General features: G+C 40.8%; 1 protein-coding gene across 3 annotated transcripts in view; it reads left to right on the plus strand.

The window, feature by feature from the left end:
* Window positions 1–20,368, plus strand: part of HECTD4 (HECT domain E3 ubiquitin protein ligase 4) — a 282,112-nt gene that overhangs the window by 146,856 nt on the left and 114,888 nt on the right. For all 3 annotated transcript variants that reach the window (XM_073625973.1, XM_073625959.1, XM_073625965.1), the window contains exons 19-29: window positions 425–578; window positions 716–816; window positions 2,212–2,410; window positions 3,832–3,951; window positions 4,915–5,019; window positions 8,263–8,426; window positions 8,738–8,971; window positions 13,167–13,359; window positions 13,574–13,678; window positions 13,790–13,878; window positions 19,460–19,635. In XM_073625973.1, the coding sequence (XP_073482074.1) occupies window positions 425–578; window positions 716–816; window positions 2,212–2,410; window positions 3,832–3,951; window positions 4,915–5,019; window positions 8,263–8,426; window positions 8,738–8,971; window positions 13,167–13,359; window positions 13,574–13,678; window positions 13,790–13,878; window positions 19,460–19,635 (1,640 nt within the window). The remainder of the gene's footprint in view (window positions 1–424; window positions 579–715; window positions 817–2,211; window positions 2,411–3,831; window positions 3,952–4,914; window positions 5,020–8,262; window positions 8,427–8,737; window positions 8,972–13,166; window positions 13,360–13,573; window positions 13,679–13,789; window positions 13,879–19,459; window positions 19,636–20,368) is intronic.

The following is a 20,368-nucleotide window of genomic DNA, read 5'->3' on the forward strand; positions in this document are numbered from 1 at the left end:
GCAAGCAAGTATAACATGTTGGGTTTAAAGAATAATATTAAAAAATTGATCCTTTACAATCACTTTAATGAATGTGACATTAGTAGTAGTAATGTAAAGTGACTTCCATCTGACACAGCAGCAGTAAAACATAATTCACCGATTTTAACTGTGTGTAGATCTTTTGCTTTCCACTGTTTCAACAGTAGTGTTGACTGTATTGGTAGGACTATGCTTAAAAAGCAGGCCTGGTCATTTGCGTTTCTCAACTTTGTACTTCTGCCCAAAGCCACTAGTCAATTCAATGGACACAGATTACTTTTCTCTGTGCTTTTTCTGAAAACTTGTTCAAACAGAACATGTGGGTTGCCTTCAGTAGGTGCATAAAATGCAAGTGGTTGTGAGTGTTGACATATTTTTTTTTTTTTTTTTTTTACTATTCTAGAATGAAAGGTCTAGAGCAAATTACCAAGTCCACTATGCTTGGCCATCTCCTTCCAGTACTACTTACATCTCTCATGCACCCCAATCTGCAGACCCTAATAATGGCGGATGCTCTGATGCCTCAATTAGTACAACTTGTACTCTACACTAGTCAGGTAAGACACATAAAACTCTGAACCAATGACACTGTAAATCGCCAGTTATTTGTGAAATAAACTACTCACCACATAGAATCAATAATCAGGTTACTATAGTTTCTAATGTCACCCTCATACTGTTTCCCTTTATTTAGACTGCTCTACTGCTTAAAACTCAGTGTACCGCTCTGGCAGATGTGGGAAATTCCCCAAGTGGGATTTTAGAGCAAAAGACCAAAGTGTCACCAGATGACAGGTAATCTATGTTAGTGTGAATTTTTATGTTTTTTGCCAAATTTCTCTTTCCTAGTAAATAGAAAAGAAGAAAAAGCTAAACCCTCACTGTGTGTGTTATCCAACCAACCAACACTTTATTCTGTATTCTTTGGCTTGTTTCAGTGTAAGGCCTAATCCTTGCATAGCCTCTCACCAGCAGGATGGCCCTTTGTAAAACACTGCTTTCAAGTGTGGTTTATTTCTTAAAGTTGGAGAAAGTAAAGTAACCATGATCAATGTAAAACTAGTTTGGAAGAAAAATAACTTCTTGTCTCATGAGATCCAATGTATTGCAAGGCTGCCAAAAATGTAAAATCTTTTAAGTATGCTACTATGGCCCGCACGTGTTCCAGGCACAACTGTCTAAAAGGGAAATTTCCCTTACTTTAGGAGATTTTTTTTCTAACTTCTGTTGCATCTCTAGGACAGGAAGTAAAGGAAAATTTTCCCAATGGTACATAGCAGGGGTCTTCAAACTTTCTAAGCAAAGGGCCAGTTTACTGTCCTTCAGGCTTTAAAAGAGGGCGGGGGGGGGGGGGGGGACTGTGCCCAATGAGAGTAGAAAATGCCCTGGCATCAGTTGGAGACCACTGGTATATAGCAAGCAAAAAAACAAAAAAGAAACTTGGCAGTGGGCTTGACCCTTGCTGACTCTATTCAAATCTAAATAAAAACCTTTTTGGCTGCATATTCACTGCACTTGTTTTCCCAAAGGTTTTACCCCCTTCATGGCCAGGCAATTTTTTGCTATTCAGCACTAAGGGTGAGCTCAGGTGTCTTTGCAAGCCGCACGTGCACAGCCTGCCAGGAAGTCGGCACTGCGCTAATCACAAGCAGTGAGACATTGTCCCGATGCACGGCTGCAGAGGTCGGGAAATGTCTTACTGCTTGTGATTAGCGCCGTGCAGTGCCGACTTCCTGGCGGGCTCTGCACGTGCGGCTTGCGAACACGCCTGAGCTCATCCTTATTCAGCACTGTGCTACTTAAACTGACAATTGTGCGGTCATGCAACACTTTATGCAAATTAAATTTATATCATGTTTTCACACAAATAGAGCTTTCTTTTCTTTTGGTGGTATTTGCACTATAAACAAAAAGAGACCAAAATTGTTGGACAAAAAAAATGCAGTTAACGAACATACAGCCTTATGTGTTTGGGAAATAGTTTGCAAAAAAAAAGAAGCTGTGTAATGTACTACAAGTATTGTGATCATTGCTGAGGGTTCAGTGCTGCTGACTCCTTTTGTGCTATATTTAGTAGTGGCCCCTGTAAGCAGGGGATTGAAGGTGCTTCTACAGGAATTGTTATTTTTTTTTTGTTGGGTCCACATACACATATGCTCTTCTTTTCCATGGTTCCATATTGTGCTTCAGGATGCTTGAAGAGAAGGAAGAGCCTGGTTTTCTTACTGGACTGAAGATACCAGCTCCATGGGCTGCTGGAAAAACTGTGGAGACAGCACATCCTGTTAGAGACAATTACAAGTTCAAAGAAAGTGTACACATACCTGGGGCTCGATGTCTCTATCTCCGCTTTGACAGCAGGTGTTCCTCGCAATATGATTATGATAAGGTTTGTGCACTAATGAGTCTGCTCATTGGACCGTTGTCTAAGGCTAGCCATTCATGATTTCTCTTGTTCAGCCCTATGGACTGGAGGACAGAAATCAATAGATTATTCTCTCTACGCTGTTTAGTGTGTATGAGGTAATCTCCCCTGCCAGTTCTTTAATTCAGACAGCCATTGCTCCCACAGATGTCATAATACCTGAACAGTGACTTCATCTGATTGGTTGCGGTCAATGTTAGCCTGAGAACTTTCCACCCAGCTCATTGATTTTCAGATTAAAGTTTGTTGAGCTGGGTAATGTTGACAGGGCCATGCACTGCTTGAATTTCAGCCAGTTCATTAGGCAATTGGTCAAAATTCAAGCTGTGTATGACCAGCATAAACACTGTTGATATTTTTTATTATTATATTATGCAGGATTTATATAGCGCCAACAGTTTACGCAGCCCTTTACAACATAAGGGCAGACAGTACAATTACAATACAGTTTATTACAGTAGGAATCAGAGAGCTCTGCTCGTTAGCGCTTACAATTAAAACAATTAAAATGTAATTTTTTGAACTAGAATTAGTTATTTGTTAAATGATACTTTTTAATTCTAACCACTGACTGCATACTTAGGCTAGTGCTACACAGGCTGTTTTAATCTCTTATGCTGAGAGATTTATATGCTTGTTAGTCATCTGATAAGGAGCACGTTTTTTTTTTTGTGTTTTTTTTTGCGTTATAAGGCCTGAGTTCACATTAAAAGCTGACATAATGGACAGCACACAGTGCTGTTCACAATATCAAAAGATGAAGTGTCGATTTTCTTCAAAATTGAAGCCTCATATCAAGTCATGAGGCATTTGAAGCTTTTCAACGCCTCTATTCAAGTCTATGGTAACGCGCCAGAAGCCCACTGACAGCTGATGACTCATCAGTTAAGGTCGCAGCGGCCTGTTCCTGGCTCACTCCTTAGCAACCAGCTATCGTAGGCGTTTGTGGTGCGATTTTTTATTTTTTTTTATTTAACAAGCCAAAAGCACTTGTCAACTGCGCCGCAAACTTGCATAGGGCGTTTAGGGGAGCGTTTTCAATGCATTTAAATGCTTATCAACTGCACCTATTAATGTGCATTAACACTATAAGCGCATTCGATAAGCATCAGTATTTTGAGCAAGTGTGAACGAGCCCTAAATGAGGTGATTGCCAGCAAGTGGTTAAAACCATGTTTAGTATAGCTCTCCTGAATTGGAACAGTGTGCAGGAGGGAATGTCGGACTACTAGTGACCCGGACCGCTGCTTGTGTGTAAGAACAGTGTTTTGACTTTCCAATGTGCTGCTAGCACAGGGTATTTTTACAGTTGCAAAAATCCTTAAGGAGCAGCATATTTATTACTGTATATGCAGCATGACTATATTCTATATTTAAATATGCAGCTGGTGATTTATGCTGGTCCCAATACAAATAGCCGGAAAGTGGCAGAATATGGAGGAAATACACTCGGATATGGAAGTAGAAGTGTACTGGGAACAGGCTGGCCAAAGGATTTGGTGAAGGTACAATTCTTATCCTCCACATTTATTAATTGTTTTATTGGTGGTGTCATGTTATTTGCTTAAGAAAAACAAATGGTTATCTGTAGTGACTATGCACTTATACCCTATAATAAGACCATGCATTTTTTGGTGATAACCATCTTGATTGCAAAAGGTTAATGCATTTTGTAACAAAAGTATAATGTATATATTTAAATTGTGTTTCTAAAAGCATTAAAGTGACATTTTCTTATCAACTAGTTTAGTCTTTGATCACTGATGGACAGAAAGAATGTGTAGTTTATGATGGTCACTCCTGAAATGATTTGTACATCCCCAAATAATTACTGATCTCCAACCAGTTAAAAAAAAGTATTTGCAAAGAAGAGGATTATTCCTGCAGTTGATCCTGTACCTATTGAAGATGTTCCTTCTTTCAAAGATTCTGCAGATAGAAAATTTGGGACACTCATAAAGGTTGTGTTTACTCTCGTAGGCCTAGCCCTTCAATTAGCTCTTGCAGAAATTTCAGTATATCAAACTGTAGCTAACTTGACTGGGACAATGAACAACCAGCACGATCCTGCTCTGCTCTGAGACGAATTTCCAGAGTGCCTCTCATCTCCTTTCACATATGCAGAATCTTATAGATAAATGCTTGGACAAATTAAACTGCTTGCAATGGGTGCCTCACACATATGTATTTCCAAGGAAGACGTCTGGTGAGGCACTTGACCAATTCATCAAAGAAGTTACAGGTGGGAAAGTTTTACTGCCACTGCGGAATGTCCCAACCCCTCCATCCTCTTAATTCAGGAGCTCCTAGCTCTTCTAATCACAGAGCAACTGTCCACTCTAGCCAGGCTTCAACTTCAAAACCTAAGCTCAGCTCTTTCTTCCATTAGCATGGAACGGTGTTTGACTTGTTAAATAACTGTCTTTCCTATTCTACCCCAGTAAGTGATGTCTGGTTTATGTTGTCAGGTAGAGGGCGATACTGTCACATTTTCTTTTGAGATGAGGAGTGGCCGTGAGCATAACACACCAGACAAGGCTATGTGGGGTTTCTCCTGTACTGTCAGGGCACAGGTATGTATGTAACTAAATACCTACAAAACTAAATGTCTATTGGCTAAGTGATGATATTGTAATACTTTGAACTTCTTGCATGGCTTGATTTTTTTTTTTTTTTGGCGGTGCTTTTAGTGTTTTTTTAGCTGCACTTTTGCGCTACTTTTTCGGGGGCTAGCAGGTCGCTTTTTTCTTTCTTTTTTTTTTTTTTTTAAGGTCATGGGATGACTTGACCTTAAAAAAACCCCAAAAAGCTCAGTTTTGCGGCACTTTGGAAGTGTTGCCTATTCATTTCAATCGGCAGGGGCATTTTTGGAGCTCTATTTACAGCGCTCCAAAGATGCTGCTTGCACGACTTTCTCTACCGCCCCGCAAGCGCACCACCCCAGTGTGAAAGCACCCATTCAAATGCATGGGAGGCAGTTTTCGGGCACTTTTCAGGTGCTATTTTTAGTGCTAAAACGCCTGAAAACTGCGTCATTGTGAAAGGGGTCTAAGTATATTTGTAACATTGTAAAGTTCTGTACCTCCGACAGGCTTTGATTACATTAGTTCTTGTTTCTGAGACTCTAAAACAGTTGGGGTCAGGTCTGAATGTCTTAAAGCACCCCCCTTTATAATAAACTATGAATCAAATAAATATGAGAAAATACATATTTTCATTTATTTTTTTACTTGCCTTTTCCTTTATCTTGCCATCCCAATCCTCCCTTCCACCCCAACAGAAAGGGTTTCCTATTTAAAAGATGTCATTGGTGGCCAGCTTCTTCATTATTATCTGCTGGGCTATCCGATAATGTCTGCCCCAGGTCTTGCCCATGTGCTATACGAGATCTGGCGCACACTGTTGTTTATATGTTGCTTCAGCCCATTGCAATGTGTAAACAAAAAAAGCCCTTTACCCTGCCATCTTGCAGTTTATGCACAAGATCTCTGTGGAAGGTACTAAAATATTTTTTTCTGTATTGTGCAGTACAGGCTGTCAATCATAATTGGTTATATGCTACACCCTCAGGTGACTGGACACTGGCATAGCCAATCATAGCTTTTACCACTCCCTCATAAAACCCCTCCCATCATATAATCCTCAGATTTTTTTCTAGTGTCCATAGGTGATGGATGCATATCCCTGTGGGAGAGACTTTAGTTGGAATAGTGAATTCTTCTATCAAGACTAGTTATGAACTGCTGCAAACCGCTGTGGCTGAGGGTGCCGGTTTTCTGGATCAGTGCTACCTGGCTTTGTGCCATGGGGACTTTAACTGGAACCCTGGGCAAAGACGGGATCGGGGCTGGCCTGAAATTTTGCAACTGCACTTCTCTGTAAAAGGGCCTCCTCACTGGGGTGGGGGGAGAAGTGGGGGAAGTAAGCAGTGGCTTGTTGCCAGAGTTGCATCTGGGGTAGCACAATTGCAGCAGGCATAATTAGCGGTGGACCCACCTCACTCAGCCCCTTTTGGTGAGTGGATTTTCCAAGTTTAGGCTGTTTTTATCAGCCTATCTAAACACATAGGGAATACTGAACACTAATTTCTATACACGTGTAGTTCTTTGTATGAAATGGCTGGTTTCTAAAACCTATAAAAAGGCTTCACGGACTTTTTTTATGTTAAGCGCTCACTTTAGGGTTGGATATAAGTATATGTAAATCCAATAATAAAACCTTTTGTACTGAGTTCCAACAAAGAATAAAAAAAGGTAACCATATTTTATTTAACAAATGTACATTGTTTAATACTTGGCAAACTAAATGTTATTCAGTTAGAGCTTTTTTGAGGGGTTAGATTAGTTATTTGGTGTTCAGTACTCCAAGTGTCCAGAAGAAAAGCACAATACCTTTCTGAGATACTTTCATTTCTGTTAAAGCTGATATTCCTTGTACAGGAAAAGCCATTCTACAACAGCCATTAACAGGTTCTGGAATCTGAAATTAAATTTTATTGGCTTTTGAGGTTTGACCTGCTAGCTTTAAAGGAATACCATATGTTTTAAAGTGACTAATTTGTGAGAGAAAGTCAAACCTGAAAAGCTTAGTGTTACTGTGATTCTAAAGGTATTTTTTTTAAAACCTGTTATACTTACCTGCTCTGTGCAATGGTTTTGCACCGTGCAGCCCTGATCCTCCTCTTCTGGGGTCCCCTGCCAGCGCTCCTGGCTCGACTATGGTTCACTATTGTGCACTATAGGAGGTCCAGGCATCCAATACTCATAAAAGATTTGGACGGTGATGATATTTCAGTCAGAGGTGCTTGTGAAGGCAGTGGGGCAAGTTTTAACTTGCTTTCACAAATGTAAAATGGTTTGCACAGAGCAGCCCCAATCCTCCTCTTCTCGTATCCCCCACTGCCACTCCTGGCCTCTCCCCCTTGCCGAGTGCCCCCATACCAAGCTGCTTGCTCTGGGGGCACGTTTGCATGCTCTCTTCCGACCTGGCTCTGTGTCTCCACCAGGAAGAGTGCGTTTGGCCCCATTTCCTCAGCACTGGCTATGATTGACAGCAGGGGGAGCTATTGAATCTTGCTGCTGTGTCTGAGCCAATAAGAACAGACAGAGATGAGAGAGCCTCTGCTCTCGGGCACACCGCTGGATCGAGATCGAGTCCAGGTAAATATTTGGGGGGGGGACTGCTTGCAGAAGTTTTTAGGTTTTTTTTTTCTTTACCTTAATGCAGAGAATGCATTAGGCCCCTTTCACACGTGCGGACCGTATGTCCGTATTTCATCCATCCGTTTTCGGATGAAATACGGACATACATGCATCCCTATGGGATAGCGGGTGTCAGCGGATGAACATCCGCTGACACCCGATATCATCCGTCCGCGCTCTCGTCCGATTCTGCAGACGGAGGAAAATCCTATTTTTCTATCCATCTGCAGAGCTGAGCGGATGAACACGGACAAACGATCCATGTTCATACGATCCCCCATAGGGGAGAGCGGAGATCTGACAGGGCGGTCCCTGCACCCTGTGTGGGTCCTGCACTGTCTTCCGCCAGCTCAGCTGGGAAAAACGGAGCGATCCCCGCTGAGCAGCGGATGTTCACGGGTCGGATCAACACGGATCCGTTCCATGTGAAAGGGGCCTTAGGGTAAAAAAAGACCTTCTGCCTTTAGAACCACTTTAAAAAAAGTGGGTTACTTTTACTAAAGTGAAAATTAGCTTCTGTAACACTAGCTTTCTTGTTGCCAAAAAGAAATAAATATACCATAGTTTTTGAACTGAATACTAGTTTGTGATGCAGTGAAGTTATTTATTTTACAGGAATCATCGGAAGATGTATCTGGCGGGTTACCATTTCTGGTGGACCTAGCTCTAGGATTATCTGTGTTAGCTTGTTCCATGCTCCGCATACTCTACAACGGACCAGAGATCACTAAAGAAGAGTTGACCTGCCATGATCTTCTAAGGTCAAAACTTTTACAGAGGTAATGACCATTTAGGAAATCGGTCTTTAAATTCTTTCAATCTGTCATTTTGTTTTATTTCCTAGCATAGTTTATATTAAGCATTTGATTAATTTCCCTGTTTATACAGAATATAAATAAAGTTACTCCGTGCAGCATTTAGCAAATGTCGTGTTGTAGATTAGTTAGCAATGGCTTTGCTCACGGGGTATTTTATTTCTGTTCCGTTTCCAAAATTTGGTTATACTTCTATAACCTAAAATGTATAATTATGCTTTGTTACTGCATCTGCTGTGTAACTGTATTATCACAATGCCTTTTCTATCTTTAAGGTGTCAGTGGCAGGTAGAAGCTAATGGTGCATTGTCACCAGCCCTCACCCCAAGTCCATCTCCTCTGCCACTTACAATAGATGAAGACCGAGAGTTTACATATCCCTCTGACATACTAATGCCACCAGCAGGAAACTACTTTGAGCTGCCCAGAATCCGGCTTCCTCCAGGAATTATGATTAAACTGAGGGAAATAGCAGGCCGTGCCAGACCCCAGTTCAGGCCAAGTATAAAGTAAGATTCATTTTGCAGTTTTTTTGTTTTTAATTTGTCAAGCCACTATTCCTACTAAAAATCTGAAACTCTATTTATTTTGTCAGTGAGGAATTTTCCTAAATTCTTACCCAAACCAAAACTTTTGTTTCGGGTAAAGTAGAGAAGGATTAGAAGCCTGTGTCGTGTTTTTATTGCTGTCTGTGTTGCTATTAGGTTTTTTCTCACTTTACAGTAAGAAATGTAACATCTCTGAAACAAAAAAAAACACATTTTTAGTAAAGTGGAAAGGGGTTAGAATGTCTTACTGTGTTTTTTTTTTTTCTGTGCCTTCCTGTGATGTCTACATTTTTTTCTTTTGTATTGGCATCACGGGGACAGGAAGTGGGAAAACATTCCTCAGTGGGGACATGAGTTAAACCTAACTGAAATTTTAATGCTTAACCACTTTATTCAAAACTACTACGGAAAATATTTTGGCTGGAATTAAGATTAATTTCGGGCATCGGCATGTTATACATGGTTACATTGGTTCAGCGTGGACCAGTATAACATATACTTGTATATGACATGTTCAGCGTATTTAACCGTGAGGCTACTTCAGTGCAAATAATGTACAAATTATATATGGAAATATATTGCTGATGACACCAGCCAAGAGTTCACATCTTCACTTTTATGTAAAAATATATGTATAAAACAATAGTGCCGTGCAATATGACAAATCTGTTAATGTGTGTGCCCTGGTCCATTTATAAAAATAAATAATTATATATATATATATATATATATATATATATATATATATATATATTACATTTCAGTATAAATTAGTTTTTTTATTTTTCTTTTAAATGCACTAGGGTGCACACAGTAGTTTTATACATATATTGTTGTAAATGACATGCCTGGCTGATGCAGCTGGAAGCTGGAAATTACTGAAATAGGCACTACTCCAGTGATCTCCACTTCCAGGTCCAGTGCGGAATGGCTGCTTTCCTGCATTGCGAACACAAGAAGTTGGCTGCTCAGAAAGGGCACCATTCAAAGATTGCTTTGCATTATCTGAATGATTTCAAAGTGTTATCTGATTAGACGCGGTGGAGAGGTAATGCAGTGACATCACACTCTCCACCTTGTCCAATCGGAGAACACTTTGCCTTGCATTTTCTGAATAAATGCATTCTGTGAATGGTGCCGATGCTGAGGTCTACAAGGTATATATATTTACCTCTGCAGATGCAAGTTTCTATCTGATCGTTCTGAAAGTGACTCCTTAATCCCCCTGGTTACCTTTTTGAACTGTCTTTGGATGTTCTCCAGGTTTTTATTATCATCAAGCTCTGTCCCTCAATTCACACTATGCCTTCAGCTTTTTATGTGCCTAGTGTGTGTCTCCTCTAGGCAGCAGTACCCTAGGGTTGCTGATTATCATAAAACTGTATCTCTCAATGAAGTACAAAAATCTTATACATTTCAGTAGAATGGGAACAGGCTAGAACCTCCTGTCAACTTCTTATTGTTGTCTTTGTTCCCATTGCTGGAAATCTAACACATCCCCATGTAGCAGCAGAAACCAAACTGGTTCTAGTTCTTCCCTGCTGTAACAAGTATTGGCAGTTTCTGGGAGAAAAATGGTGATATCTATGGAGTACAGAACACCTTAGCTGACATTTTTGTCAATATCTTGTTATGCTAGTGAGGTTTGTCACAGTGTTCAATATTATATTGGTTTTATACATAAGTGGCACATCTTGAGCCACGTCCATCAGATATGTAGGTTTGTTCCTTGAGTTTCACAGCTCTCAGATGTAAAATTTTATAAGAAATTAAAAAGAGATTAAGGCTAAATTCACACTTCTGAAAGTATGAAGAACTTTTGTGCTTTCCAGGTAATTTTTTTCCTGCGTTTTTAGATGGTCCTGCTTTTTTTGGGTTTAACTGCGCTTAGACAAAATTTAAACATGTTTAAAGTTTCTAATCATATCTTGGACTCGCAGAACTTTCTCTGAACGCAGCTAAACTGCCCACATCTAAACACAGGTAGATGCTGAGTTTGAATTTATATATAAATATATTAAAATGCATATTTTAATTCAGGGCAAAAATTTCCCACCTTCCCTTTCTGTATTGGTATATGATGATCGTATTTAGATCTCTAGAGAGCAGATATGAGAGACAAAAGAGGGAGGTAATCAAAAGCAAAAGGATTACGTTTTATGATGCATGAATGAAGACTTCAATATGTTCTTTTTAAATGCAGCTAAGAGAATGTTCCATCAATTATCGTAAAGACTGGAAAGGGTTTACTCTGTCCAATTTCATGCGATATTAATGTCTATTTTTTATTTATTTTTTTAAAATAACAAACATTATACTTGCCTGCTCTGTGCAGTGATTTTGCACAGAGCAGCCCCGATCCTCCTCTTCTAGGGTCCCACGCCGCCGTTCCTAGCTCCTCCCTCCTGCCAGGTGCCCCCACAGCAAGCAGCTTGCTGTAGGGTCACCCAAGCAGGCGCACTTGATTGCTTTAAAGTGGATGTAAACCCAATGTCATCCTTTCTAAACTACTGCCATAGGGGTTGTCTTTAAGGATATACACGCCTCCTGTTTGTATCTTTACCTGTCAAATGTCTCCCCTCTGTCTGTTATGAGACCCTAAAAACTGCAGATTGTGTGGGTGGTCTGTTGTCTGGAGCTCAGTGGGTGGAGTCGTGATGTCAGTATACTCCCCGCCCACCTCTACACTCCCCTTGTCAATATGCATTTCTCCTGTGTATTTCTTACACTGAACTTCTGCTATGATCTCTAACATCCAGTGAAAAGACAGGAAAGTAACCACCTGACTTCAGCATGCCAAATCATGCTGAGATGTGGAACAGCCAATCCTTGCAGAGCTGCTGAAGAAAGGAGTGGGGGAGGGAATTAAAAAATAATGCATGTCTCTTAGGCTAGTGCACGAGATATGGAAATCACCTGTCACTCACAGCAAGGGGGAGGATTTGACAAAGTTTTTCTCAGTTTGTCAAGATTTTTCTCACTGAACAATACAAGAGGATTGCTCAGAGCTGGATTAACTCTGTGTGGCAAGACTGGGCTCAAATGTTAGGAAATCTTATACTCTACATTATGACATAAAAAAAAAAAATTTCGGGTTTACATCCACTTTAAGGTAAAAAACCTTGTGACCTTACAACTGCTTTAAGAATAGATTAAAGAAGACTAAAATGAATAGTGTGTGAATTCTATGTTCTTTAAAGAGGAAGTGATATGCGGGGGTTGCCCTGACAATGGTCCCTCCCTGTGTACCCCCTCTTTATCTTTTAACATCTCCCTGGGAATATATTTTACTCATACTGCACTTTCTTATTTATTGTGTTACACTCCTTAATTTTCTTGCTTCCATTTTTGAAATTTGACAAGTGCCTAATCACTATAATAATTTTTAACTTCCACCTCCTGATTACCTACCTTGGTCGTGTGGATGCTGTTATCCTCGTTGATCGAGGGGTACCGGAGTTGTGACTATAGTTGGGATTTTTGTGTGTTTTGTTTTTCGTTTTGCTGTGTTTTTTGGAGCCGGGGAATGCCCAAAGGCTCAGTTTTGTAGAGTTTGTTTCTAAAAATAATAGAAACAACTTTGAAAAAAAATAGATTGAACCAAGTAGAACAGACGATGCCAACTCAAATTTAGTATTTTAAAACATGCACTATTTATCTGCTAACGTAACCTAACTACACTTCTTCTTCTTCTTTCTTCTCATGATATCTAACCGGTTGCTGACACTGATGCGTTTTGCGAATATTATAAAATAACTTTCATTACTAGTCTTGTCTAATTTTGTGATGGAAGTGGCGTTTAATGTCATTTATGTGCATTGATTCTAGGTGTAGAATTGATATAATATATAATAATTGATAATAGGTGTTGAAGTTGATTTCTCCAGCAGCTCCTTAACAGCAGTGAAACAGCAGAACTCAGGAAAGGTTTCCATTGTGACCTATTCTGTGTATCTACTGTAGGACAGTCGGTCAGGGCTATTTGCAGGCACGATGACCATGATAAGGTCATGTGATCAGACTCCTGTGACAGAATGAGAAGTGACAAGGAAATAATATATCGGGGATATTTTGAGAACTGAAAATTCTTGCATTTTACTCTTCTCTCTAGAGTAGTTATGTGATAGTTGTCCTTTATTTATTTATTTATTTGAAGGGAGGTTATCCAACCAGATGTGATGGAGGAAATGGTGGTATCCTGTGTCATTAAGCACCTGAATTTGGTTGATGCCCTTCAGTCCTTGGTAAACTATCAATACAGGGAGGAACATCTAGAAGAATATGACTTGCTGTGTAAAATAATGGGAGAAACGTTTAAGAAACTGAACGCTATGGAAAGACAGTTACAGGTAACATTGCAGTAATAACTATTGCTCTCTATATTATGTGTAAATCTATGTGAAGATGTGAAATCCGTTTGTCTTGGATTGCCAACCCTCTCACCCTCCCCCCTTCTCAGCAGTCATTATGTAACAGTGCTATATATACATTTACATCTTTGAAAAATGTATGATGCTAAACTATGTGCGCTTATTGTGTGATCTGCATTGATCTATTTGGCAGAGTGTTGCTGAGCTGGAACAGAAGTGGCAGAATGAAGTGGAAGATGCTTTAAATGGGAAACTAGAGAACAATGCTCCATTTTTCTATGACTATCATTATAATGAGGTATAGAAAACCCTAGGATATGTTATGATTTCTGAATATTTCCCTGAGCTATAGTTCTGCATTCAGTTGCAGCTGTCTTTTCAATACTTTATCTGTATTTTTAACACACAGAGCAAAATGAAAGAATTAGAACTCTTATGTTCAATGAAAGAAATACTTTTTGATGGAAGTGATCCTGAGAATATGGTTTTAGCTCTCAGGTGGGTAAAATTGACATTTCTCTTTAATCATTCTTCCAACTCTTGTTATTGATAGGATAATGATCTTTGAATTTGTGCAGCTAAATCAAACATGTTATGGATAAACAAACACAGTCGGTCTGCTAAATCTATAACACTCTGCATTTAAAGTACAACTGTCAGTAATGGTTGTGTTCCAGCTTGTTGCCAGACCAAAATAAGACTCTAGCAGTGCCTATACACATGGTCTAGTAGTCTTCTTGGAAACCCCAGGGCCTGCTAATAGGAAAATACTTATATTGTACATTACAGAAAAGAGTTATTGATTCATAGTCTATGGGTTATATGCTGCTACCTTTGGGTGATTGGACAGTGGAAAAGGCTTTGCTGGGACAACTCCACATTCCGATGACACCCAGACCCTAAAGACCCCTTTAGGGGTATTCTCTCCATGATAGGTGAAGCCTGGACCTTGAACAGGAATATCAACGTGGACCAAGTAAGATGGTGTTTCCCTGTGCCTTTACATACCAGTTCCTGGCTAATACACGCCTTGCTGGATCAATGTCTGGATGTTTAGTATATACTACACTATATGCTTCTATCCTACAAGATAAACGCCAAGCACCCAAACAATTTTAAAGAGACAGGCTATTAGGTAATCCTACATTTTTGTGGTGTTTTGAATTGCCTGGCTCATTTACATTTGCAGAAGGCAAGGGGACAATGACAGTTTAACAGAGGCTGCTGAGGACTTTTCTCCACCAAAGTTTTGTGGAATTAGCTCTTTGGCATCTCGCCATATGCTGGCTTCGGTGGTCTCATTGAGTGAGGCAGTGTGTGCTAGTCTCTGCCTAGATACACCTAGTTCTGCATAGATCCACACATTCCATTATGCACAGGAAAGAAGGCCATATCTAGAAAGCCTTTTCTCTATTCTTGATCAAGCCAATTGGGCATTTTGTATGATGTTTGTCTTGGCTACAAGAGGTTATTCACAAATTCAGAAGAGCTGGACTTTTCCCAATGTGGACCTGGCAATTATCACACTAAATAATCTAATGATCTTATTGAGGGCATTCCATCCTTTAAGGGATTAGGTTGATGATGTTTGGAGACTACAAGATTACAGCTCTTGCTTTTGGCCCTACTGTTCTGCGTAGACACCATGGAGAGTGTATTTAGTCAATATTCCAGAATGTCATTACTTTCTGTGCATATGTGCAGAGCTTTATCGCTTAAATCTTGGTCTGCTGCTTAGGAAAGGTGCCTTTTTTGCTTACCCCAGTTATGGAGGGAAGTGGGTTTCTACGCCACTATTTGTTATCACTTCTCCATTATCCTCTTCTACCTTACATGTACCATCTGTTTTCCCCTCTGTGCATTGTCATCTACTACAGATCCATCCTTTCATGGCAGAGCCTTCACCTCCTAGCTCACCACAAACCTGCTCAGAAACCTTCTTCACTGTGAATGTTTGCACCCACCCTTGGAGGGGTGATTGTCCTCTGACATTTGCTCCAGCTTGAGCAGAGGCTTCTCAACCCTTGATTTTGTTTTGTCTTTCAGAGCGCACAGAGTCCTTTTTGCTGTCTTCTCTCTGTTTTCTACTACCTGTTCTACTTGCTGTGTTACAGAAAGTAGTTTCCCTATACTTCCTTGCAGCTTTACAGTCACATGGGAGGAATAAAACTCAAAGAAAAAGGATGGTGCTAAATCTCTGTGGAGAAAATTAATCACATAAATAAACTATGCAGTCATAAATCATGTCACTACTAAAAAAAAATATACGTGAATAAAGGAAAAGCAAGCAGTGGAAAATTATAAACACAATATAAACAATTTATTCGCTTTAAGGGACTCCACAATAGTTGATGATGACCTAGTCCAAATGTAAAAATAGTGAAAACCAGTTTGAATAATGAAGTGCCGTGATCCAGTGATGTTTGAAACAGAAATGCAATAAGGTGCTCAATCCACCACCAGGTGCATTAGCCAGTCACCTTAAGGTAGAAAATAATGCGCTTCAATAAGGTGATAAGGCCCCTTGAGAAAGTCACGTGACGCAACGCGTCAGGAGGAGCCGGGTGACTTCACTTCCGGTCACCGGAAGTTCGGATTTGTGTATGCTGTATGGATTTGTGACCCCTTGGTTACTGCCGCATTAGCGCTATTTTAGATGTAAGTTACTACTTTGTTTTTAATATATCGTTTTGGTACACTACACCATGAGGATCTGTATTTCTGTTCCATGTGTGGGCCGAGTACCATCTGTCAGTTGGATGACATTCTCCTCTTAAGGATTTACCACCATTATGAAGCGCATTATTTTCTACCTTAAGGTGAGCGGCCGTTGCACACGGTGGTGGATTGGTTTTGGATTGAGCACCTTATTGCATTATTGTTTCAAACATCACTGGATCACAGCACTTTATTGTTCAAACTGGTTTTCACAATTTTTACATTTGGACTTTGTCATTTACTATTGCGGAGTCCCTTAAAGCGACTAGATTGTTTATATTGTGTGTTGATATAGTTTTCCATTGCTTGCTTTTCCTTTCTAAACGTATAATATTTTTTTAGTAGTGACACATGATTTATGATTGCATAGTATATTTATGTGGTTTATTTACTCCACAGAGATTTAACACCATCCTTTTTCTTTGAGTTTTATTTGCATTATATGTGGTGACACTATAGGGATTCGGCAGCTTTATCTATCACTTTTGTAACTATATATCTTTTTCACATTTATATCTGGTCACCCACCTGGTAGCGCATCAGTAACTCCTATTTTCTTATAGTCACATGGGGTGGTCATCTTCATCGCCATTTTTAAAAAAAAATTTTTGGAAGTTATAAGGACTTTTAGGCGCTCCTTGTCTGTTTTAAGAAAGCATGTTCCATCATGGCCTTGAAACATCTGTTCCAATTACTGCAGCTAGGTTTCTACCTGGTCTCCTATAGAACTTGCCATATCTCCCATATGAGAATTTTTTTTTCTTTCTTTAGTGGCAATTGCAAGTGATATGTTATACTTCCTGTTTATTCACACATTCGTTGCATTGGTGTAAAAATCACGACAATGTTACAGTGGGGACGTTGGCTCCACTACCTAATGTCCTTTTACTCATTGCCATAACAAATCCTTCTCTCACACCCCTCAGCCTTTGATCTAAGCTCTGATGTTTCCTTCCCTTTCCGTATTAGGGTTGCTGATTACCAATTTGTCATTTTACAGGCTGAGAAGCCATTCTGCTCTTGATTTTTCAAAAACTTGGCGTTTTGTAATGGCTGACCTCTATTTGCTGGCTTAGTACTGGAAAAGGTTACCTTGCCCTTGTTTTTAGTGCTTCCTTTCTACATCTCCCCCTCACTTGCCTGGCCCTCTCGCCAAAATCTTCACATATATCACTGTTGCAGAGATCTCCCAGCATCTTCAATTTACTGTTTGCTAGCTGGACACATTCCAACCTCTGGGTTGAGTGCCCATCTTCTTGGGGCATGTAGATCGCTTCCCCCATACTCTGCAATCTACCATGTGAAGTCATTTTTACTTGGTCTGTTGAAAGGGAACTCCATCTTGGCTTATTCTCGTTCCTCATGTATGTCCTCTTCCTAACACTTTGGCTCTCACACTCCCTATGCACTTTTTGCAATAAGATGTCATCCTTCGTTGCCCACAATGATCTGTGTCCCTTTGGGGCCTTCATCAGGTGCTCTTGCCTGCTCAGAATTTTCCCCTTGTATTCTTGTGTTCTGACCTCTGTAAGAAAAGCACACCCTCTCTCTGTTGCCCCAGCTGCTGTATTTCTGCCTCGGCTCCCTGTATTTTCTTCTTGAGAGCCCCCCCCCTTTTTTATTCTTCTGCTACAGTAGGAGACCGCGATATTGTGTCAATCTCGCCGCTGTTATCGGTGAGATTGACACCTGCGAGCCCCGTCACGGGAACCAGCGTCGAGCTGGCTCGCTCATCGGGAAAGGAAAAATGTGTGTTTTTTCATTTCCCAATGAGCGACAAGCATTGCTGACATGTGTTTGGTATGAATCTTGAGGGGGAACTCCACGCCAAATTTTAAATAATAAACTGGCATGGGTTCCCCTCCAAGAGCATACCAGACCCTTAGGTCTGGTATGGATTTTAAGGAGAACCCCCTACGCCGAAAAAATGGTGTGGGGCCCCCCCCCAAATCTATACCAGACTCGAGCACGCAGGCCTGCCAGGAAAGGGGGTGGGGACGAGCAAGCCCCCCCCCACTCCTGAACCGTACCAGGCTGCATGTCCTCAACATTGGGGGGTGGGTGCTTTGGGGAAGGGGGGCGCCCTGCGCCCCCCCCACCCCAAAGCACCCTGTCCCCATGTTGATGAGGACAAGGGCCTCTTCCCGACAACCCTGGCCGTTGGTTGTCGGGGTCTGCGGGCGGGGGGCTTATCGGAATCCGGGAGCCCCCTTTAATAAGGGGGCCCCCAGATCCCGGCCCCCCACCCTATGCGAATGAGTATGGGGTACATTGTACACCTACCCATTCACCTGGGGAAAAAAGTGTCAATAAAAAAACGCACTAGACAGGTTTGTAAAGTAATTTATTAGGCGGCTCCCGGGGTCTCTTACGACTCCTCGGCTCTCTCTGGCCTCTTCTCCCGCCTTCTGGTTCTTCTCCCGCTCTCCGGTTCTTCTGTCGGGCTCCTCCGCTATCTTCTGCTCTTTTGCCAGCGTTGGCCCAGTCTTCTCCATTGTCTTCTACCCTCCTCTCTTCTTCCGATGTTGACACGACGCTCTCTCTCGCAGCGCTGTAATGCCATGTGCGCGGTGCGCAACGACTTATATAGGCATGGGGCGTGGTCACCAGGTGATGTCACCCGGTGACCCCGCCCCTTATGACGTCACAGTCCCGGGGCATGATGGGACTCTTTTGTTTCCTTTTACTTGACTTATTGCTTAGGGACATCCCATGTATTAATTCCTGTGTACTGTGCTGTACAATTAAGATTATTGGAATTTAGACTTACCTGTAATTTCTAAATCTTGGAGTACAGTGAGGGACACCCACCCATCCCCTTCTTTTCCCTGTGAGCTCCGTACTACCTGCTAACAATGTGGGCCTCAAGGAGTGTACAGGTTGTATGGGTACACATTTACAGGCAACTCAAATGCCTTTGCTCACCCTGTTTTTAATAATAATAAAAAAAACTTTTGCCCCAGAATTGTTTAAGAGCAAACATACAGTTCAATAGAAGGTATGGGATTGGGTGGGTCAATGTTTGATGCTAAAGTTGACACCAGCATCTGTTTAGCATGTAAAAAATTAAAAGGTGCTTGAAATGCTTGTTCATGCATTAAAATCTAGCATCATCTTTCCTTTTTTGGGCTAAGCTGGACCAAACAAATTATTTTCTTTACTAATTGCTGTGGCCTCACCGTGCCAGGTTTATAAAGTGTTTATCATGGGCTGGTGTACAGCTTTTTGTTTGCCAGTGTCCAATCTTCCTGTAGGTGGCAGTATGATTAACAAGTTTGATTTTCTGTGCCACTCAATGAATGGTTTTACAGTGGCTCAAAAAAATCCTATTTCATTATGGTCTTGTCTTTGTTTTAATCAGAGAGAAGTTTTTCCAAGAGGTCAATTCCTTGACTCAGAAGCCCTCACATCCAATGGCAAAAACAAAAACACTGGTGAAGAGTTTGATGAACCGAGCAGAGCTGCTGTTACATGTCACGATTGCAGCACAGTCTGGTATCACCAGAAGCATCTCTGGCACACCAACAGAGCCACCAGGTATTGAAAAACTTAATTGAAACCGTAATGCTATCCCCCCCCCCCAATTTTAAGCTACACTGATTTGGGTTTTGTCAACCGCAGTCTTAAAGTGGTTGTAATCCCCATTCGTGAAATTTGAAATAAGCACATATATCTGTAGTGTTTACTTGTCTCTCTCTGAAACTCAAAAACAGAAAAAATGCAGCGCTACAAAGTGCATATAGGAACCCCTAGAAGTGAGTGCTCAATATAAAATATTTGGTGAAATAAATGAATATATAAACAATCCTGTGAAAAAACACAATCTCATACAATATTATGGACGCACATGAAAAGTCCAAACATAAAAGGTACAGTGGGGACGGGAAGTATTCAGACCCCCTTAAATTTTTCACACTGTTATATTGCAGCCATTTACTAAAATCATTTAAGTTCATATTTTTTCCTCATTAATGTACACACAGCACCCCATATTGACAGAAAACACGGAATTGCTGACATTTTTGCAGATTTATTAAAAAAGAAAAACTGAAATATCACATTATCCTAAGTATTCAGACCCTTTGCTCAGTATTTAGTAGAAGCACCCTTTTGATCTAATACAGCCATGAGTCTTATTGGGAAAGATGCAACATGTTTTTCACACCTGGATTTGGGGATCCTCTGCCATTCCTCCTTGCAGATCCCCTCCAATTCTGTCAGGTTGGATAGTAAACGTTGGTGGACAGCCATTTTTAGGTCTCTCCAGAGA

The sequence above is a fragment of the Aquarana catesbeiana genome, linkage group LG01 (genome assembly GCF_042186555.1).
Source record: "Aquarana catesbeiana isolate 2022-GZ linkage group LG01, ASM4218655v1, whole genome shotgun sequence".
NCBI lineage: Eukaryota > Metazoa > Chordata > Amphibia > Anura > Ranidae > Aquarana > Aquarana catesbeiana.